The 23,596-nt window shown below is 41.8% G+C and overlaps 1 protein-coding gene across 1 annotated transcript; it reads right to left on the minus strand.

Moving 5' to 3' along the window:
- Positions 1–12,453: 12,453 nt before the first annotated feature.
- Positions 12,454–21,598, minus strand: LOC139594696 (cytochrome P450 2J6-like). The gene is made up of 9 exons (XM_071437054.1): positions 21,428–21,598; positions 19,958–20,120; positions 18,673–18,822; positions 17,474–17,634; positions 16,290–16,466; positions 14,650–14,791; positions 14,267–14,454; positions 13,706–13,847; positions 12,454–12,632 (listed from the first exon to the last, which is right to left on the minus strand). Exons 1-9 carry the CDS (start codon positions 21,596–21,598, stop codon positions 12,454–12,456), a joined length of 1,473 nt encoding a protein of 490 aa, XP_071293155.1.
- Between the last annotated feature and the right edge of the window lie 1,998 nt (positions 21,599–23,596).

A 23,596-nucleotide genomic window follows, 5' to 3' on the forward strand; every position in this document is an offset into this window, starting at 1 on the left:
AACACCACTAAAGCCCACTGAAGTGAAGGCTTCACACTGATCAAAACCCCTGAACTCGGACCTTGATTTTCTCAAAGACATCTTCCCCCAAAGCCACATAGGTCTTATCTATTGGGAAGACCACTTACATCCGGTTGGATACAGATTTAAAGTATTCTGCTAATACAATAAATTGCATATACAGGCAGTGTCTTTCTGAAAATTCAGTGGGTTTTATATTTAGCTTGTACCAGTTAAAAGACAAAGGTTGTTATACTGTTATACCTTTATACACTGACCTAAATCTTGAAATCCTGTATGGAAAAATGGTACATCTTTGCGATAAGACAGGGAAACTGACAACAGATTTGTTCATATTATAGCATGTAGATAACATCCACCATCCTATTCCCATTGAAGAGTTCCTCATGAGCTGTTCAAACTCACCTTTGGGTAATTTTGCAGCCTGGGACAAAAAGTAAACACAAGATGTGATGCCTGACTTTGCTTCTCTAAGGGTTGTACCCAAAGCTTAGTGGCATTAAGTGATGCCACTAAGTGACAGGGAAGCCTTGCAGTGTGGTGTCCTGGGTCTCCACAAACCCTGGGCTCACTCGTGCTGCTGTTACACACCATCTCTTGTAAAACTGCTTTTGCATATGGCAGGGTTGTTCAGTCCTTGGATTCAGTTCCACAGGATGGACAAATGACAGCGTGTGACATCTCTTGGAGTCATTCTGGATTTAGAAAAAAGGACTAATAATGAGCATTCAAGAATTGTTGATGTGCAGACTCTATGCAGAAACTTGAAATTCCCAAGCCACCTTACAGTGGAGGATCAGGGCAGCTGAATCAACAAGAGCCATAAGCGAGGACACAACATATCTAAGTGCAGCTACACACATTTCCCACCTTGCACCTCCAGATTTTCCATCATGGAGTGCTCAGCATAAAGTGAAGGTGGTGTGTGAGCCTGCTCTGAAGAGATCTGTGATCACTGCACTCCAAATGTAGAGAGCGTGCCATCCTCTGCCTGCAGGTAGGAGACAGGCAGTGAGATTTAAGACTGCCTGTCTTAAATGGGAATAATGGTATAGCAAATTCCCAGCAACAGATCTGTTTTTCATCACAGGCTGCATACTGAGTTGGTGGAGCTGGTAAGACAGCAGGCTTGTTGTTCTGTTAAAAAATATGATCTTGCAGAACAGGAGGACAGCACACAGTAAGTTTTCTTTCAGTCTGGAGTGGAACAACATCACTCTATGTTTTAGGTTGAATTCAAAGAAAGAAATAGCTCAGCAGTCTCTCAGGAAGAAAAGGAGGAGAGGAAGGAGGAGTGCTGCTGGAAATACTTTAACTATAAGCATTTGAAATATGTAGCAGCTGCCTTAGAGACAATTACTAGTTACCTTTAACATCTCATTCAGGCATGCAGCAATGAACTCCTGTGGCTGTGCAGGCACCCAGCTCTTCTGGTGGTGCCTGATCTCAGCCTCAGTAAGAGTTCATAGATCCTGCAGGTGTATCTCTGCCAGCAGCCTTCTCATCAACAAAGGGCCTGAGGGTCTCAGCAACGATGGGAAAGTGTCCTGGAGCTGCACCTGGAAATACAAGCAGAGGAATGCCATGAACATCTTGGCTTCACAGAGCACTTACAGGCTGAATGTTCACAGCTGAACTGTGCCTAACCATTGCAATGATCCACAACTGTTACTTGTCCGACTATAGGAAATGCATGGCCACTTAATTATTTAAAAAATTATCTTGTAGGGAACTGTGTTAAAGATGACCATTACCATACATTTTTTGATTGCCTGCTTTCCACTGGTAGCTTTCAGATCTATCAGATTGAAATTCCCATAAATACAATTTTTCTTAAGTTTCTAAGTGAAGTCTTTCCCAAATGACCTGCTCCTTTCTAAATTTTAAGTCAACACTTGTCTGTAGTTCTCAAAGCCGCATTCATGTCAGCTTGTCCTGTTTATTCTGGATGGTTCATGCAGCCCAGTCTAACAGAGGAAATCAGGGTTATTACGAAACCCTCCAAGGCACAAGCTAAGAGGAAAAACCTGATTCTGGCCCCATGGCAAATTTGATGCTGCATATTATATATGTAAAGTCAGGCTAAGTCTCTCTGAAGAGAGCTGTTACAGGAGATTCAAGGGTCTGTGGGCATAGTAAGCCAGGAATGGTTGCAGAGGGACCATTATTGAGAAAGAAGGGTACAGCAGTGAGTGCTGGCTGCAGGAGAGCTCAGTGTTCACTTTAGAGCTCTTCTTCCTCTCTGTGCCTTGCCAAAGAACAATCCCTCCGTGCCACAGCTCACTGAGGAATGCTGCCAGGTGTTGATACAATCACAGGGAAGCCCTTGCTCACCTGAGGCCAGGAGATGCCATGGAATTCTGCCATGGCCTGGGATCTTCTGAGCAGCCTCTGGCACACGACAGCCTCTGGAGTGAAGCAATATCCAAAAAGCACACCCATTTGATGGCAGAAGGGAGGGGAACAGAGAGATGCATGCCTACAAACAAAGCAAGCTGCATAATTAACTTCTTTCGTAGGCTCTTTGTTACACTGAGCTCTTGATTTGCATGGGATTACACAAATAGCTGAGACTGCAGGAATCAAGAAACAAACTGGGGGGTTGTTCTTCCAGCACCTTTAGAATGAGTGGGGGCAAGACTTCATCCTACAGGAAAGTGCAGAATCAGCACAATTTGGGAACCTCTCATCTGTCACTTTCTCCCATAAAGGGTTAGCAGGAGAGCAATGAGTCAGGTGTGATGTTTTAGGCTCCAGTATGAGAGTATCAGCTGTGTGAACCTGTCATCAAACCTACTGAGGAAATTTCAACTTCCAGCAGAAAAAGCAGGGCTGGAAATAAGAAGAATGAGTCTATGTCATGAGCACATACAGATCTGTCTTTCCCCTCTTCCTCTGACAAAGAGCTCAGTGAAGCAGCAAGCTTCATCCTGGACCCAGGCTTCCAGGATTTTCATCCCTAGTCCTAACTTTCTCAATCCTCAGCCTGAATCATCTCTGCTGCTTCTAGATGTGCCCACTGGCACAGATGACACCTGCAACAAAATGGAGAAGAACTGGGGAGAAGCCTGGGACTGGTGCAACCCTTGGCATTGGCCACGGAAGGGTGGGAGAAATTTCATCCTGCTGTCAGGGAAAAAAAGAGGCCGGAATAATGTTTCACTATTAGAATCTTAAAAGGCTTTCACAGTTACTAATGCATTGGATTATTATTTATGGTGGTCATTTTTCATGTGGCTGCAGCACGTGTAGCCATCAGTGCAGCAACTGTGACACGTTAGCCAGAAGCGTTTTAGCAGGATTCCTCCATTCAGCTTGCCCACCGGAGGTGATTGATGGATACTGCAAAATCATAAATTCTGCTTTTATTATCTTTCCGTGTTTATTTGTTTTCCAATCCTACAGCCTTATCAGTGCATCAGTACTTACACAAGGACCAGCCTCCACCATTAAAGTAGGAATTATAGCTGTAATTAGCAAGCGCAGCCATTAGATGGTAATGTTCCCTCACTGCTGTGCTGGAGGATCTGCTGAAGCCGATGGGGTAAACTTCTCAATCAGTCATTGATCTGGAGTTTCTCTTTGGAGATGTGTTGAGTACCCTGAACAGCCTGGGAAGTATTTAACTCTTACAGATCCTTCTGATTGCCACTTGGTTTTCAGTAGTTCTGCAAATCAAATCTCTGGCAACTATAAATTAGAGACAAATTTTAAACTCTTTGACCTGGGTGGTTGAGAAAGACTTAATAGCACAGAGGGAGGGAAGATGAGATAGTGTTACCTTGCACAAAGATTTATGATTTCAGATAGGAATAACATCTGCTAGCCTGTGACTGTATGGGATGGGAGGTAAGGATTTCTGAACATATGTTTTAGGAATTTTAAAGTATAAAACAGAGGAATGAAAAAAGATTGTCCCTGCACCATATGTGACTATATACATATTTATGTCACTATATATATAAAACATGACCTTTTTCTGAGCAGTTGCAGCACTTGGATATTATATGCTGGACACTTCAAAGATGAAAAGGCCCCTCTTTTCTCCAGGGATATTCTGGGAACTGGTGAAAACATGACATTGGCTAAGGTGTTAAGAGTTTGAGCACAGTTTTGACACATGTTGAGTTCTCCAGCTTGCTCTTAAGAATCCACTGGTAATATGTTGCTCAACTCAGAACATCTAAAAACAGGACTGCACCTCTCTAGATGCATATGCAGGCCTCCTCCTTTGCAATTTTTGGAAACAAAGATATAGCCAGGGATTCTGGAATATGCTGACCATACTGAAAATGCATGCAAATATTAATGGGCATATGGTTGATGTCACTTGCTAGGAGCAATGGCTGTTTTCCATAAGGGACAGTAATTTGAATGATGGTTTTCACAGCAGTTGAAGTCCAGTCTTTTACCTTAATAGCCCAAACAGGGTGGAAAGGGAAAAAGAAACAAGTGAACGAATCACTGAACTGGATTCCAGTTTGTACCCAAAGAAACAGCCGAGCCTGTTTTTTTTTTTTGTACACACAGAAAACCAGGCAGCCTTAATAATGCATTTTGTCTCATACATGTCCTAGGCTTAGGCTTCTTTATCAATATAGGTATATTTCCCAGGACAGACAGAGATGAGAGCATAGCCTGAATCCTGAGCAGGAATCCTTCCTGGCTCATATTGTAAGATGCAGTGTGTATACCATACTAAGGATTGTCAGTAATAATATTAATGTACCACTACACTGTAAACCAAAAACAAAAACAAGCCAAAAAAGCAATGTGTTGATACCCTACCCTACCAAAGAGTACAGACAATGTCACCTGGCTGCAGGTCTGTGCAGCTGCTCATTTATGCAGTTAAATAGATTAAGACTTTAATCCATCCACTTGGTTGTTTTGCAGTGCACGGTGGCTCTGGGGATTACTGACACTTGCAACACACTCCCAAAACCAGAACTCTGGGGAAGAGGAAATTTTGCCTCAACACGACCTTCAATATGGTAACACCACAGGTAACATCACTTTTCCTTCATCCTTTTCCCTTCATTCCTCTTCTCAACAGCAAAGACTGGTCTGGGGCAGTAACACCTCTGTGAGCTGCAGTCTCACCTGCTCAACTGGTTCTGCACTGGCCAGGTCAGGCCACTGCCAAGGGGCATCCCATGGCCTTGTCGTGCCAAGATACAACCAGCAGTATTGCCAAAATAAGGGCTACAGAATTAACTCCTTAAGCAAATAAACTTTGCTTTCTGCTTCTCATTGTGGAGTTTTGCTGATTCTTCCTGTTTCCTTTCCTTCCTCTTTGTAACTTGTGCCATAATAACAGGATTCCTCAGGGATTATTTTTGGCCAGGTGATTGTTCAGTACTTTACACCACTTCCAACTCTTGCTACAGGCCTGTTCCACTCAATACTAGTCCTCTCTAAAGACCATCAAGGACTCACAGGGCTTGAGTTCTGCCTGGAAAGCTCATAGTTCAGACTGAAGCCAGGAAGGAGCAAAAATTGCTTTTACATTCTAGCCAAGAATACATTAGGAGTCTACAGATGAAATATTACTGAAACTGTACAAAGCACCAATACCTTCAAGAGTGTTTCATGGTGTGTTTGGAACTCCAGTGTCCACAGCTGGTTAAGGAGATAGGTGTCAGTCTTGGAGGCAGTTTCCTTTAGGCCCTCGGGATATTCAGGAGTATCAAAGAAATCCAGATACAGAGAAAAACAAAAACAGACACAAAAACACTGAAAACATTGCTGTTCCCTTGTCCCTCCTCACTCAGTTGTGACCTGTTAGTACCAGAGCCTGCAGCCCCCAGATCCACACTCCCACAGGTATTAGCCACGTTGGAGCACTTGGACAGCCCAGGAAATGAACCACATCTAGTCCCAGGCAAAGGCATCTGGGCAGCAATGGAGTGTGTCCCTTCCACTGTGCTCAGAGTGAGCAGGAGTTGGATCAAGAGACCTGAGGTGGGTCCCTTTTCAGCTCTCACAGTGAGAACAAGGCTGGTGCCCTGCTCTGGACATTGGCTCAGGCTTTAAAGACCTGATTCAGTTCCCTGCTGTGCTGCAGATCTCCTCTGTGATCCTGGACAAGGTGTTTCTTGTAGTTTCAAGTAATAGTCAGCCTGTAATCTACCTGTAAGCAAGATGCCATGAAAACAAGGAGTCCCATCCCCTCGTTTTCCCTTTCACCAGGGTTGGATCCAGCAACACAGAGCTATAAAGTGCCTGGATTCATTTGGCTGGTCTGGGGGAAAGCCTTTCAGTTCTAGTTGCAGTAACAGTCTTTGCTGGCTCAGCAGTCTGAAGGCACTCACCTGCTGGCTGCTGCCTCACTGAGCAGTGAGAACATGGCCAAGGACAAAAGTGGGCAGGACCACCCCTTTTGGCAGACTCACTGATCATTTTAGCTGCAGCACAGAGCCCTGGGCTGCTGCTGTCACAAATATATTCCCAGTTAACCACTCCAGTGACAGTAAACAGAGAACTACCCTGCACAGAAATTATATTACATTCTCTGGTGATTGTTTCCTTCTAATGCACTAAAACATCCTCAGCTAATGCCCTAATGAGATTTTGCAGGTATAAAGTGTATGGATGGCTCAGGACTGCAGAGACATAATAATAGGAGAACATTATGGAAGACTGAAAACAAATCTATTCAATTTGTTATTCCTTGGAAACATTAGGAAAGACAATGAAGCATTGCAAAATACTTCTCAAAAGCTCAGGAGTTGCCAGTACTGTTTTCTCCCCCAGATAAAACCTTTCTCTGAGAATCTTCAGCATCAGGACTGGGAAGGACATTCAGGGGGTCTGCCACTGCTTGGAACAGGCTGTACTGGATAAGGACAGTGGTGGCCTGGAAGGAAGGCACTCCTTTGATCCCACGTTGCAGCTGTATGTTAAGGATGGGAGTTTCCCCTCTCTCAGTGAAAGTGCATTTGTCAGTGCTGTTGTCTCATCAGGACCACCCTGGGAGAGGCCTGGGGAACTGGTTGTGCCACAGCACAGCTGCAGAGACACTGTACTCTCCAGTTATCTTACACAGGCTTGCTGCATGCCTGACTCCCTCTGCATTCATCCTGCCTCTCGTGGAAAGGAAGAAAGAGTGGGTACTTCCCACCAAGGTGCAAGCCAGCAAGATGAAGCTCAGGGGCTTGGGGGAGCCCATGATGCTCAAAAAGTCAGGTGTGTTTGTCAGCTCACAGAGAGTATGCATTTCCAACTGGATGCAGTTTTACAAGTGTTTACCTTTGTGCTGACCTTGGTGTGTTCTCTGAGAAAGCACAATCCAAGCAGTTTTCCATGTGACATCATTAATTTCCCATCTTTTCTGGAATAAGTCAAAATATGGAGCAGTGCCCAGTGCAAAGTGGTTGCTGTGGTTTCTATTCCTGCCAAAAAGAGGGCGTGGAGGACCCAGACCAGGTTGTCTTTGTCATATTGCAGAGTTGGCGTTGCCTCTAATCTTCTGGCAAGAGATGGGTGAGTTTAGAGTACAGCCAACATTACAACATACACAGTCATCAACTCCAGATGACTTCAGCAAACAATAGTTTACAGAATCTCTGATTTTCCAAACCAAGTAAATGTGAAGAGCAGTAGAAAGTAGTAGTGTCTTATAAGTTTCTGTCTCCTCATGTCTGAAAAAGCACCCTGTCTCATAGGCAGCATTAAAAAGATTTGAATGATAGCAAAAGATCAAGCTGGAAGTTTTTCAATGGCAGATGTTTCTTTTACAGATATGCTGATCTGCTGAATTCAGAACACTTCATGGGGTTTTCTTATATCAGTGAAAGCTTTAGGACAAGTTCATAGAATCCCATTCCCTTACCACTGTCCTCCTGTGCCATCCTGCAGGACTGAGCTCTTGCTGACACCAGAAAAAGCAGCAATTGTGTGTTCCTGCTTTACCAAAGGATATGCAAACCATACAAGTTCCTGACAACTGAAAACTTTCCTGTGAAGATCTCAATATATTGAAGTATCCAAGGTATATTTTGGCTGTAAGATCTACTGCTTAACTTTTCCAAGAGATTATGTTTCAACACGATGATGATGGTTCCGTTTCAGGACAGTAATTAGCAGCATTTAGAAATACATGGCTAAAGCACCATTCCCTTTGGGACTTAGAAGTCTCTCCTAAATTACTCCACATATAATGCCCCTTATTTACATGGCATCTTTAGATTATTTTATAATTTATCTGCTAGCTACTTTAAATACTCAAGCTGTATAACTTCCTGCAGATGTCGTGTTGGCTGTGGTGCTATCTGAAGCCAGCACAGCCTCTTTCCAGTGGTGGGGAGAGGAGCTGGCTTGGGGGGGTCTGGTCTCCTTTTCTCAGCACAGCTGTGACATTGCTGCTGAGGAAATTAAAATGGGAGCTGCTGAATGTTCCCCTGATTACTTGCTGCTCCCTGTCTATCCTCTGTGCTTATCAGGACAAAAGCTGAACTCCTTTTACTCCAGCAGTAGGAAAGAGGTTTTTCTCCTTCCTACCATTTCGCTGCACTCCTTGTAATTTTTCTTTTCTGGAATCTTCAGCAGGGCAGGGGCTGCTGAGATGAAATTTGTTTAATATATGACACTTTCCCACCAGCTATTTCTCACCTAGCACACTGTAGTCTCTCAGCTCCTACTGAGATTTCCCTCTTTCCCTGAGGGGGGAAATTGTAAAAGCTATTTTGAATGGAAATTTCATCTAAATGATTCCCCTCAGTACATGGAGGAAGAAGAAATTTTAAAACCTTTTGATTCAGTCTGAAAGATAGGGTTCATAGCTGCTGTGTTTTTTAAATCTGATTGCTTTATTTCCTGTGGATGTCTCTGAAGCAAGGAGAAATCCATAGTGAAACCTACAATTTTTTATTCATTTCTGTAAGATATGTTTCCACGTGCATATAAAGCCATTGATTTTCTCCAGCTAATATGAGCTCTGTGAAATCACCTTAACATATCATTCATACAGATTTATAGTGGCTCCTCAGAGCATCCTGGAGAATGACCCAGATAATTTAGGACTATTTTCCCTGTGTTTTATTGTGACCACGTTTGTCTATGCTATATTCTATGAATTATTTTCTACATTGTGCCTTCATTTTTATGTTCAGTCAGACCCATAAACCCGTTTTTTTCTCTAAGAGTTCTGCAAGGAGTTTAGAATAATTTTAAAATGTCACATTCGAAAGCATGTTCTACTCTTCAACTCTTCTTAATCAGCAGTGAGGATGGTAAATCAAGCCAAGCCTAATGCTAGATCCCTTTGTACCACCCCTGCAAATATACCTTACCTCATTCAGCGAGTTTCCAGACGTGGCTGTGAGTTTTACTGAGCCTAATTGAAATGAATTTTCCACACATGTACAGAATGTTACAAAATAGCCAACGCGAAGCTGGCCTTGGCACTGAACACAGTAAAGGAGGAGGATCTAGATGCCAGGAGGTGCTCTGAAAGTAGAGTTCCCTCTCAGGCTGTGGTACAACACCTTTTTAAGAACCAGCTATCCCATCTCCCTTCTCCTGCCAAATGTACATGTAAACACTTAAACCTGAGCTCTCTGAGACTCCTGCTGGGTGTGAAAGATGAATGAGATGAAAAAGGCCGCCCTATCAGAAGGATAAATGAAGATATAAAAATTGGCAGTTTGTTCATGGTTACACTGATAAGTGAGTTACATCGACCTCATCTCTTACGATGTTCAGTGGTGGGACACCCAATTCCTGCATGCTGTCTTGTAATTAGTCTGCAGTCAGCCAGGAACTTTGTGTACCATGCAGCCAATAAGGTGAGTGATGTTTTGGGGTACTTGAACTCCTAAATAAAGCTGCATTCCATCTTTTGACTGGTTTTTCTTGTCCTGAACAAGCTTCCTGCCACTGGCTAGCTGCCTGTGCATTGGTTTTTTGCTATACTCTCTTAACACCCACAGAATCATAAACTCACCCCTTACTGTTCTTCCATAAATCATGACTGTGAACTGGTTTGGACTCAACGAAAAAACTCACAACAACAAACAAGCAAAAACCCCCCAAAAAACCCAAACCAACAAGCAAAAACTCTTGGCTTTGTAAGATTTGCCTTCTGGCTATGAGTTACTGTTAAAAGTAAGGTGTAGTTGACCTCAACAAAGGAGAACCATTTCTAACAATGTGATTTGAGTCTGGAGAGACATCTCAAAGAAATGAGGGACAAGGGTGAAATGAAACTTGCCCATGCATATTGGAAAAAGGTTAAAGAGCTGACCTTTTCCTAGGTACAAGTTTTATTTACAACTCATGTTTTTAGTGAAATGGCAAAGCTGTTCTTCACATCCCTTGTTTGACATCTCTTGTGCTCCAATCTCAGTGTGATGAGGCTTATCTCATCTGCCTGGCTTATATCCTGACTGTAACAAACACCCAAAGTAAACACAGTATTCCTCATACCGTTCTACTTTCAAAAGGTTGGCCCTTGTTTTATTCTGCAGGGCATATGCAGCCCTACACCTCTCTTTGTCTCTCCCTTCCACTGACTATTTGAGTTCACAGTGATTTTTGCAGGTACATCAACTGTATTTTATACATGTTGAAACTCAACTGTCTACAAATATCCATAAATCTGTTCTTATGTGACCCTCGAGTTTGTTGTTACTTTCAATTTAATTCAGCTGCAAATGTTATTAATGTAACATTTCATAGTTATGAATATAATGGAGACAATAATATAAATATAATGAAGACAAAAAAGAAGTGAGAAGATAACAACATTTCAGCACAAGGATTTTATGGGGAGGGATTTCCTTGTCTTGGGTTACCCACTGTTCTCAGTTCAAGGCTGCCCTTCCAGCACGGACTTAAATGCAGATGTCACACATGATGACAAATGGTAAAGGAAGTGTGTGTAACACCAATTCAACTAGCATATTATTTGTATTTTTTAAACATGAAATTTCATTTTAGTACTGAAGAAAATCAGATTTCCTGTTCACAGTGTATTTTTCTCACCTGAAGGCATTGGGCAAATCAATGAATTAAGCTTTGAAATGTGCCAGAGGCAAAATTTTTAATCAAAGGGAAGTGAATAGCATTTAGTGCATTTGGGCTCATACTTCAGGATTACAACTGCTTGGATGAGCATCTTTTTCTAGTTTCCCAAGTAATGTCTCAGCAGGCACTTGGTCAGGGCACTGTCTGAAAGTAAGATGAAGTTATTAAAATGGAAAATATAAGAGTGTGACATAATAATGACAATAAATGTTCAAGATGAAGATTAATATGAAGCTATTTTAATTCTGTTACAGAACTCAAACACAGCCATGGTGTGTCAGGTGAAAGTTCAGCCAGTCTCATGTTCTGACAGCACATGATTGCAGGTGCCTTAGAAAAGTTTGTAAGAACAGTACAAACGCCAAACACTGTATTGTTATTAAACAACCCTAAAGTAATTTTCCTGCTAAAGATATATCCAAGTGCTTCTTGAACAGAAAGAGATGTTAATACAAATCCTGTGATGAGGCTCAGACTACCAACACAGCATGTTCAGTGCAACCCCCTCTGGCTCTTTTGACCCATCTCCCTTTTTGTTGCATTTGTCACCTGCCAGAGAGACAGCAAAAATTACCTGTTCTTTCACCTCCTGTTTGTTCATGAGTTTCTAAACTTCCTCAAATACAGAAATAGTTTCCCCAAATGCAGAGGCTGGTGCAACAGATAACTTTTTTTTTTTCAAAATGTAATCTCATAGATGTCAGGTTCCCCCACTATACACCAATGATTCACTGGGTCATTCCATGAAGCCTCCACAGGGACAGTTTTGCCTTGGCCTTTGAAACAAAACAATTCCCCAAACAACTTATTTGAACAGAAGTGGAAAAAAAAAAATCAACCCTTGCTTTTAATTTCTGGATGGATGCAGAATCTACCAACTTGTACACAACGCTGTCTTTGTCTCCAGGGTCTGCTTTTTCCTTTTGCCAGGGTAAATAGCTTCCCTGGAGTCTGGCATTTGTCCTGCTTATGGCTGTGGCACTAATATTGCTACCCAGGAGAGGCCCAACATGAAAGAGAAAGAAAAGCACAAGAATAACATCAGCAGAGGATATGGGTGGCAGACAACTGGACAGTGCTTTCCTGTACCACAACTTAGCAGAGCTGAGCACCATATAATGTTAGGCAGCTCTTTCATATCCATCAAAATTAAATATTTTAGGCTTTCTGGATTCACACACTCCTGTTATCCTGCAAATATAAAATAATGCAGCCCTTGTGCAGTTCTGTGACACGAACTCACTTTTAGGTGAAGCAATCACAGTGGTTTAAAAAGGAACACACCCAGTTGCACATATTTCCCTGGAGCAGATACCTGCAACCTGATTTCACAACCTAAACCGTATTATTACGGATGACAGAGGTAAAGGTGGGAGTCTCCTGCCGGCCTGCGGCTGCTGCAGCCTAGCGTGGGATGGCACAGAGCCTGTAGGGGTGGGGCTGCAGAGTGCCCCCCATGACGGGCTCCGTGCGGACCCGGGTCACTCCCTCGGGGAGGCGGAAGGTGAACGCCCGCAGCAGGCTGGCAAAGAAAATGAACAGCTCGGTCCTGGCCAAGTGCTCCCCCAAACACACCCGGTGCCCTGCAGAGGGAACAGGAAAGGACAGTGAGTGTCTAGGAATTTTTCAGTTTCATAATCACTTAGTTCATTCCTGTTGAAAGCAGAGGTGGGTTTTGTTTTTTGTTCAAGGAGAACAACATGAAAGCCACAGAACTAAAACTATATGATTTCCCTTTCAAAAAGATCCCATCTGATGTCCTAGGTTAGGAGACACAAAATTAAAATTTCAATGAAAACTCATGAGGTGCCAACATAATTTCTTTCTGATCTGACAGAAAAAAACTATTTTGTTTTTACAGATGTTGTACTTCAGGACCACACACAAAAAAATCTACCAGCTGTTTGCACATGCTTTAGTAAGTTAACATCAGCAGAGCAAAATTACTTCGTAGTGGCATTTGCAGTTGAACAGAGGCTTGGTCACTTTACAGGCAAAGCATGAGGCTTACTGTTCATTTCCCAGGATTCCCATTCCTTGACACCAATGGTGTGAGCAGAAAAGGTGAATATTACATACACATTTACAGATAGCAGACAAATGAAAGGAAAAGCTATTTGAATTAAGAAACCACTTCTGTGTGGACATTTAAGTGACCATCAACGAACTAAAAACTGTCAGCAGGAGCTTTACTGCTAGGTATGGTTATTAATAGTGCATTGTTACCTTGTTTCCTTCTTTTGCAACTGGATTTTCAGTTCTGTAAACAAGAACTTAATCCTGCGTTTATCAGGATGCCTTCTGCTTTTTTTTCAGCTTGTTTCTTTAAAAGGGATTGCAATAATTCCAGTACACACAGGACAAATTACTTCTCAGGAAAATGGCTAGGTATAAAGAATACTACAGACAAAACTTGATTGCAGCATGCAGCCAGCCCGAGAGGTTCGGGAGTTTGAATGGGATTCCCACCAGTGTCCTATGAACAGTTTGGGGTCTGACGGCACAGAAGCCTCTCCTTTGCCAGAAACAAGCCAGGAGTGTTCTTTAAAAGCAGCAAACAGCAGAGATAGAAGATGTTATCTGAGGAAATACCATGATCTCATACTTTATCCATCATCTCATCTGCTGGGTCGGTTCAAACTGTCAATGCATTTACCTGCTGAGAACGGTAAGAAAGCCTCTCGAGGTATAAAGTTTCCTTCTTTATCCAGAAAATGGCCAGGGTTGAACTGCCGAGGTGTCTCCCACTGCTCAGGGTCATACAGAACAGATGCTATATTTGGTATAACAATGGTGCCCTGCAAAGAAGAAACTGTTGCTTCAGTCCCTATTGCCTGTCACCCATCAGTTTAAGCCTGATGGATAAAACTGTTGCTTGTTGGCATTTGGGCGAGTGCCAAGCTGGGCAGGGATGTCTTAACCAGGGCTTTGGCAAACCAGTTTCTCCTCTTAGTCCATCCCCTGCCAAGCAGGGCTGGTTTCTGCAGTTGTGATGGGCAGGAATTTGAGGCTTCCCTGGCAGAGGCCTTATCAGCTGTGTGAGCACCTTCATGCCAAGTAAAAGACTTCTTTCATTCCTGGGGCCACAGATAGTAACTCTTCCCCAGGCACCACATTCCTGAGTTTAATGGAGAGTAGTTTATAGATGGAACACTGGTTACAAAACTGAAATGCCTCTCTGCTGAAGAAAGAACAGAAGCTGAAAGTGTTTCTGTACCTTTTTGACAGGGAATCCCAGCAGAGTTGTGTTCCTCACACATAATCTGGGGATGCCAACAAAGACGATGTTGCTGAAGCGCTGGATCTCATGAACCACAGCGTTTGTGTAGGGCAGTTTTCTCCGATCCTCATAACAAATTAACTGGGAAGGACCCAGAACAGCATCCAGCTCCTTCTGCACTTTCTCTGTGGAGAAATATTCACCATTTCAGAGCAGAAAAATGCATAAAATACTTTAGCTGGTCACTTTTCTCGAAGCAAGAGAAAAATGTGTTATTTCAACATCGTACATTAGGTTCATACCCTGTGATCTAGTATTATTTAATGCCTGAGTTTAGTATAGGATAATAGAAATAAATAGGAAAACCCCACCACTCTCACCTTGGATGTCTGGATTCACCACCATATAGAGCAGTCCCCAGTACAATGTAGTGCTTGAAGTCTCTGATCCACCAAGGAAAAGATCATTTATGACATATACCAAATTCTCTTCATCATACTTGGGCTTGGCCCCCTCTTTAGACTGTAGATGATGATAAAAGTTGAAGTTAAAGCATGAAGATTTTGTTATCCCATATGCCCTCTGTGTGAGAACTGTGAGACTTCCACAGCTGGCATGTGCACAAAGAATAGTCAAAATTACAGTTTTTGATGCATACTAAGAGTTTAGTAGTTTCCCAAATAGACACAGTAAGTCTGCATTGCTGTCTTTCATGAGGTGGATTATTCTTTCATCACAAAAAAGCAATTCTATGCTTGATGACCTAATCATAAATACTTAAAGCAAGTTTGCAGTTGGCCTAAGTGCACTTATAAGCAAGTGCCCTACAACATGTCACTCCTTGGCCTTGGTATCTGATGGTGCCAGCAAATGTCAAAGGAAAACATATCTGAATAAAAGGATTTCAACAGATCATTTTGAGATTAATTTCTTTTCTCAGTTCAGGATAAATGTGAACTGATAGTAAGAGGTACCCATGTATTTCCTTCTAAATAATAAGGGAGTAAAATAAAAACACAACTAGAGAAAATACATTAGGCAAAAACATTTTCAAACAAACAGATGGCAATAAATTTGTGACACCAGACTGACACCAGAGAAAGCTGCATCTTTGCCTCTAAGATGCTTATTTTAGTAAATCTTACCATACTCACTCAGATACTAACTGTAAGATGATGTATCAGTTCTTTTCAGAGCCCATGAGCCAACACTGTGAGGACACAGTGGCCTGAGTAGCTGAAAGCTTATGATCAGAGGTAGAAACTACATAAACTTCATCTACCCTAGGAAAGAGATGCTTCTTTCACCTCCTGAAAAGTTTGAAGTGGAAACCAAAGTGCTCTTGGCAGAGCTTCTCTGGCTCAGTCACTTCCTACTATGGAAAATAATAGCCTGGGCAGGGAAGAAGATTAATGTTGATTATGGCATTGTTTGTGAAATTGTTTTCTAGGCTGTCCAATTTGAATATAGGGGCCTAGCCAGCCATGCCCCAAACAGTGGGGAAGTTAGAGGTAACATAGGAATAATGATTGCCTGCCAAGGGAGAAACCAGACAGTTCTGAGGCACAAGGACAGCCAGTGTTGGAGCACACACACTGGATCCCAAAGAAGCAAGCCTGTATTTCAGGGCAGTGATTTGTGCATATGTATTTCATCCAACTGTAAACATGAGCCTTCCTGTAGAAGATGAGGTAGTCTACCAAAGTTATGTAGCCTACAGGAATAAACTGTCTCATGTTTATTACAGGATTGAAATATACTCATGGATATTTATGGAAAGCAGATAAGAACTCATGGGTTCACCCCCTATCATACTTGCTGGTAATTCATTCATCTTACCAAAATACAAAACTGGATGCCTTTCTGAGACTTGTGAGTTAGTAAGTGCCAAGATATTGTATTCATGTTAAGAAGCTTATGAAATGTAAGAAGCTATGGTGGAAGGGTCACACTGAGTGATTTAATGGTCTATTTGACCTTATACTTCATAACAGCATGATCAGCCAGAATGAACACTTACTTTCTCAATCTCAGCCAGGTAAAAGTCAATGAAATCCTGTGGTTCAGCTGGTATCCCTCTCTCTACATGTCTTCTGATCTCCTTCCTTGCAAAAGAACTCAGGACATCATAGGAAGTCAGTGCCTTCTTATGAGGCCCAGGGAGGCGACACAGCAGCCAGGGCAGGATTTCGTACATCTGCAGGAGGGACACACAAGAGGTACCATGGATTCTCTGTCACTACAAAGCTGCTTTTAGACACACCAAAAGGCTGAATTGTCCTGCCCAGAAGTGTTGACAGTGGAATGAATAAATTAGCATTGCTCTGAGCCGATTTTTGCTGTCATGTGGGAAAGCTTTAATAGAAATTTGACACAATTTCAGGGATCAAGGCAATTCTGACAACACTCTGCTCATGCCTTTAAGTTTACCTGGCTAATGCAGACCATTATATGACCTCACTCCTGCACAGCTGGAGACCCCAGCTCCCACACACTCAAAATGTAAGGACATCCTTTCTGGATACCATGGGGCTGCTAAGATTAACAGGTCTGCAGCCTCAAGTAACTGCTGGAATTTTTGGAGCTCACAAAAGGAATTATGGTCTGGGTATCACTCTAAGATAAGGGCTAATTTAGTTTTCCTAGTCAGAGTCTTCATGACTGCTAAGGAGCAATAATTGTTCTCATGGCTAACAATATTGCATCCTCAGCCTGCTGCATGTATTTGCACACACATTTGTTAGCTCTAAGTCCTGTCCTCTGCCTTGGATAGTTCTGTCTGTGCAGCATCTGCCATTCCACCCTGCCCAGCAAAGAGGAGTTCTATCTCCTCTCTTTGCTCTTTCAGACCCAACAAGCAAAGTCTCTCTAATTTTAAGTGACAGTTTGTAGGTTACTTCATTACCACTTCTCCACCTTTGTTTCCCTTCAGAATCACAACAAAAGATGTCCAAGACCCCAGAATATGTCTCACAGATAATTACACTTCAGAACCTGCTGTAACACTTCACTGGATCTAAAAGGAAAATAGTGGTGGAAACACCCTAAGATCTTGTTTGCCTTTTTCATTAATCTCCAAGGACACTTCTTAGCTCTCAGCCAACATTTGCCTGCTGCTCTGTATTTAGTGAAGACGCATTTTTGTATCTGTGCTTTTACTTTCTACCTATTTCAGAAAAAAACCCCAGCATATGATTTACTCACCTGATGAACAAAGCTGCCTGCAAACTTGAATATTTTCTCTGTAGCATGGATCAGTTCATGGAAGGTTTTGTCATCATCAGAGAAGTGATATCCAAAAACCACAGCACAAATTACATTTGAAATAGAATGGAAAAGAGCGAAAGAAGGATCCACAGGTCTTCCTGCAAACACAGTAATTGGAATTCACTCTCAGTGTTTTTTTCAGGTGATCCTTATACTGATAGGACTTGATGTTATTAAAGATTTAATAAAATGTTCTCTTTATCCAGCTGGGGTGTGAATGAGGACAGAGATGTGGCACTAACACAAATTAAGGAAAATAAAACATAGTCTTAAAATAAAGAACACTGTTAAACTGTTTCCTCTAAACTCTTAACTGTTAGCTCTAAAACAATTTCACAGCCCTTTCTGTGAAATAATGTACAGCTAAGATCAGTTCTAGGGTATATTAAATCTGCTGTCTTCAGCTGTGAGGAGAGAATGTGAGAAGGAAGTAGTGTCACTGGAGATCAACTAAGGGAACTCAGTGACAGACATGTTCAAAAATGTAAAAAAAATAATTACAAGGAAAACCTGTAGGAATGTGGGAAGGTTTAAGAAGACGAATAGACAAGAGCTGCAAAGTAAATATAATGAAACTTTTACAGTCTCAGCTGTGAGCAGTAAATCATATCTCTGTCTGATGTTTTTCTAAAGCTATGAAACAGATATTAATAAAAAGTGATTTGGATAGAAATCGTCCTGTAATGGATTAATGTGATAATCCACTGAAGTTCCGTCTCACCTCCTACTTTGTTTCTCTTGCCAGTAGTTATTTAGCCAGATAGACATTAAAATATGCAGGGCACCCAATGTCATTGAAATATAAGGAAATTAGTAAGCTCTGCAATACTGTTCAGATACCCATGGCAGGCAGCCTGAGAATGGCTTGGCTGTGCAGTTCAGCAGCATTGTGTCATTGCACAATACATCACAGACAAATTATCCACCCATGGAGGTGGAATTTCAGAAGTTTCCAGCTTCACTAGATGCATGAAGAGCTATATAAGAAGGAAATACTGGTGATTCTAGGCTCTATCTGCTCTTGTGCTTTGGTAAGTTTGGATACAGCCCCTAGAAGGGGTAGGTAAGTTTGCATACTGAAGATAGGGATCCATATCTAGACTGAAAAGCACCTGATTTCTTAGCAGGTAAAATACCTTTGAGGTTCCCAAAAAACTCCACCAGGTGAGAGGCCTCCTCTTGCACGCGATGCTCCAGGCCTTTTTTCCCCATTCCCAAATTGCGTAGGGTCATTATTCCAAAACGCCTCTGCTGCTTCCAGGAGCGACCACTTGCAAGTATAATACCTGAGGGTGTTCCCTGGCATGTCAGTATTTGCCACAGACATGGAACCATTCATTTAAATATTATAAAATATATGCAATAAATCAGGGAATACAAGTGTCTTTAGTTGAAATTATTGGTAACAAAAAATCATAGCCAAACATATCCAAACTATAACTAGACCACATGTTCTTAACATTGAACATAGTGAATCATTGAAAAGAGCAATCTAAGGATTTTCTGACTGAGCCATTTCTTGATGTCTTAAAAAACCCTGAAACACCTTAAGATGCCTTTTTATGAAATCTGCTTTAGCCATACTCAAGTAATCATTCTCAAGACAAGAATAATTCGATGAATTTCCACAGAGTAGTGTTCAGGGCAGGGTATGTTTATGGAGATATAGATCAATTAATGTGATGATTGTAGGTTGTGGTGATGGAGGTGAAAGATAAGTGACATTTGGGCTCTGTTTCTACCCTGGAAGAGATAACACTCCTTTAATTGTCAGATTGCACTCCTGGCCACCTGAAGAGCCCTGAACAGCTTCTGTGGAGGTGAGGCTTCAACCAGCTTTAAACAATCTGTGTCTGCTTTGATCTAGCAACTTCAGGGACAGGAATAAATTACTGCAAACTGCTGGAATACCATAAGAAGAAGTGAGTTTTCCTGTGTTGCAGGCACTCTCACAATCAAAAAGTATTTACAAAATGTTTGGGGGTGTCTGCAAGTACAGAAATGTGAATTTTGAAGTAGGGATTTATCTGTCTCTTGCTCATGATGGAGAGTGTTTGGCAACCATAATGTATGCAGTTACCAAACAAGCATTGAATTCATGTGCTGTACAGCAAAATCACGTGTACCACAATGGATTAGTCTGTGATTAGGGCAAGATTGCTGGGTTCTGGATTGGATCACATACAAACACCTTGATTACAGCAAGAAGGTCACATAGAAACAACCTGGAGTGTTTCCTGGGCTAGGGAAAGCTTAGTGCAAAAGGCATATGGCAAACAGTAAGATATTCTCAAAAAGCCAGTGGAGGACTTGAACAGTATCTGATGGAAGATCATTCTGAATGGGAGGGCAGAGTCTAACAAGGCAGAATAGTTTTCAATTCAATATTCCTTTACACTGTTAATGGCAGGAAAATCTCACCTTTTCCTTTGGCCAATGCTCTGAAGAAAGGTGACACCAGCCTGCCAGAAACATCTTCAGGGTGTGTGGTCATGCCATCCTTCACTGCTTGAAATCCATTCAGTATAATCACTGGGACCCACCCAAACCACAGAGTGTACATGTTACCGTGAGTTTTTGCCAGCTGTAAGGGGAAAAGGTGTCAGAAAAAGAACAGATTGAATCCCCATATATAGATCTCAAACTGCACCTGCTATTCACCACCCCAGTGGACAGTTTTGTGCTGAAAACATCATCCCCATGCATGTACTTGTAGCTAGAAGCAGTTGTTTTGCTGAGAATAAGGCTTTCAGCAGCCAATTTTATTTACCTCAGGGGGAAGCTATTTTCTTTTTAAAGCATTCTGGAGCAACTCTGCAGCAAAAGAAAGAAAACTTTGTACTTTATGCTGCATCACCTCCAACCCCAGCATTTTGTACCTTGTTAATTGAACAGCCACACTCTGCACCACCCTGGGGCTCTGTGCCCCCAGTGAGTCCTGCCTTTGCAAAATGAAATAAGCTGATAAAATCTGCACCACCTGTGTACTCCTGGAGAGGACATGGACACAGAAATTAACCAACAGCCAGGAAGTGCCAGTGGGCTGCATTTGAGTCCAGGGTTTCCTCATAGTACTGAGGAGAGCACTTACCATTGGACCCAGCAGAGGTATCCAAGCAGGGATGGGCGTATGGCAGAGGAGCTCCAATCATGCATGAAAAAAAGCTTTTTACAAGTATGGACCCTGCTCCAGCACACCCACAATGACACAGAAAAGGTAGCAGACAGTGTCTAAGGTGCCATGAAAATTACATCCAGTTGATCACACCAGACACTTGCTTTTCCTCATATTTATTTAGATTGTGGCTTTCCTCTCCCTGCTGGAGCGTCACAGCCTGAGTCTGCTCTGCACTCATTGGCCCATGTGTGCTCTCAGGCATCCACCTGAACTAGAGGTCACCTGCAGACCATTAGAGGAATGACTGCAGCTGTCACTAATAGCAAACAGTTTTCAGGAGCTGTAGGAAGATGGAGAGTAAATGCCCCTCCTGTACTACAAGCATGCATGCACCGTATTACCCATTTTGTGATCAAATTAGGCAATGCCAGTGAGAATTTAAAAAGTATCATGTAGAGATAGCAGATATAGCCATCACTACAGTGAATACAGCTTCACACTTAGCAGTGCAGAAGCATCTTTTAGATTATTGGTTTTTTCCAACTTTAATAACAAGTCATAAACTCTGTCCCCAAGTTAACTTGATTCTTAAGGGCATTAACTTTCTTATGAAGAAGACATATTCCACATAAGAAGGTGACTCAAATGTAGGAATCAATTGTTCTTTATATATCCACACTTTGTAACTTCCACAGACTTAAAACCTTCAATTAATCACAATTCTTAAAGTCATGGCTAAAAATAACCAATTAAGAGCATATTAAAAGAAATACCTCCATCAGAAGATCCCGATGAAACTGAAAGTTCAAGTGCACCAAGTTTCCAAGCAATGGGAGAGGAGTTGGTCCAGGAGGGAATTGCTTGCAAGCTTTTTGCAGCCTGAAAAACTCAACAATTAACAAAAAAATGATCAGGACTATAAAACCTTGAGTTATAGTTAGCATTTCTAAGCTAATTTGCCAGCTGTCTCTATCAAAAAGGAGGTACTGGAGCTGGGAAAAAGTAATCTTGCTTCTTGTTCCACCAGTTTTGTCTGCAGACTGAGTTCTACAAAGTTTCAGATCCTTTTCCCTCCCTCTGTCCCTCCCTCTTCATCAATGCCTGCCCTTTTCCTGCACCCCATCTATTTGCCATACAGAGATGTTTCAAACTGAGCCCTGATCAAAAGCTCCTCTCTCTGCTTTCAGCAAGCCTCAGTATTGGAATGGGGAATCACTTGTACTCAAGATATTTTTCCTGAAGCTTGTGCCAGGGAACTGCTGGTGTCTGTTGGGAGGTCTGTGCTGGAGTGACACCAGGTGAGAGCCCTTGCTCACATGAGTTTCATCAGCTTTGGGAACTTTAAAAACATACTTAGTGATTTGCCTTACAGTGACTTAATTCAGATTAAGAGTGTTACATGTAGGTTAGACCACGCAGTTCATAGAATGTGTGGTCTAACAATAGCATAGAGCATATATATATTTACAATAGGTTAGATTGGATATACGGTATGGGATATATGAATATATGTACTTACAATAGATAAGATATTCCAGGCATTTTAGTCACAAGCATTATTTAAATGTGGTTGTAAATTCAAATTTGCCTGCCAGCACGCACAGTTTACACAGGCAAAAACAAGTGTAGCTACAGACTAAAGATGCAATTAGAAGATGAGATTGCTACATGTGATTTCTGAAAAATTGGCCTTGAGCGTTCAAATTTTTTTTCCAGTAAATGGAAAAAATAAGCATTTCACCAAGTAAGCACAAATGACATAGACCTTAAAACCTCACGTTACAATGACATAATTTTTAAAATCACAACATTACAGTTTTCATATTCAAAAATAAACTAAATATGAAATTTCAATTCTTTATATATATTTTTTAAATGTAACCTAATTGAAAGCTTCACATACCTTGATTTATTTTCTACTGTTTAGTCAGTTTCAGAATCCTGGCTATTATTACTAGTTCTCAATAAGTTTACAGGACACGTTAAAAATCTGTCCTCTGATAATGAAGGGATTCACACTGAGTTTGAAGCACAGACAGGGGGAAAGCTCTGAGTGCCAGCAACCAAAGGATTCTATCTTGCATTGCAAAGCCAAAGTGTCTTCACTAAAAAGAAGTTCAAGTCTGAACAAGAAACTGCTGTGCCCTCCAACGCAGGCATAAACGTGGTATTTTGCAAAGCTGGCAGCTGGAACAAAGTGATGTGACTCAGTGATAGACCTCCATTTGCAGCTTCTGTGGGTACACACAAGTGCCTGTGTTATACAGAGAAGGCAACACGGGAAGGCAACATCTTTTATCACCTTATCTATGTATATAATGGGCAATGTGGTGGGATTTAGGCTGAGGTGGGTTCCATGGCTTTGCTGAGACCAGTGCCATTGCCCATCATGAGGCTGAAATCAGCAAAACATAAAATCGGAAAAATTTGTTTCTTCAAACCAAAATACCAGTTTCAAATCTTAAAAATTGTTGGAAAAAAAGAAGGAAGATTGTTCTTTGTGCAGACAACTGAAGCCTGAAAAAATTACATACATTTCATGAATAGACTAAATGCAGCCATGTTCATCTCTTCTCTGTTTAGTCCAGATTCCATTGTTCAATTTTAGGTGTTTCATATTGGTATTGTATTAGTATTTTGATAGCAGTAAATGAATGGAGTTCTTTCAGAACATGGGTCAGCTTTAACTGGAATCAAATCACCAGTGTCAGAAGCAGGACAAAGCCAAATGAACCAGCCAGCAATTTATCCTGCCAGATGTTACCATTAACTTTCCCTTTCCAGTGTTTTTAAACTTCCCCAACTGTCTGAAGCCAGACTCATGAATAGTTACTTCCACCAGTACCTGATGTTATTGGATGAGCTGTACTGGAAAGGAAATCAGGATCTTGTGTTCACATGGACCTGTTCCAGTCTGCTGCATCCTCTTCTGGACAGACCAT

This window comes from Agelaius tricolor, unplaced genomic scaffold (genome assembly GCF_023055355.1).
Source record: "Agelaius tricolor isolate 1412-34295 unplaced genomic scaffold, bAgeTri1.0.p SCAF_12, whole genome shotgun sequence".
In the NCBI taxonomy this organism is placed as follows: Eukaryota; Metazoa; Chordata; class Aves; order Passeriformes; family Icteridae; genus Agelaius; species Agelaius tricolor.

What these genes read in the sequence shown, in the direction of transcription:
- LOC139594696 (XM_071437054.1), bottom strand. Translation starts at nt 21,598, where the DNA reads ATGCTAACTATAACTCAAGGTTTTATAGTCCTGATCATTTTTTTGTTA. An exon ending in AGCATTGGCCAAAGGAAAAG is followed by an intron (nt 18,823 to 19,957) that starts GTGAGATTTTCC and finishes GAACACCCTCAG; the next exon opens with GTATTATACTTGCAAGTGGT. An exon ending in GTTTTTTGGGAACCTCAAAG is followed by an intron (nt 17,635 to 18,672) that starts GTATTTTACCTG and finishes CTGTGTTTGCAG; the next exon opens with GAAGACCTGTGGATCCTTCT.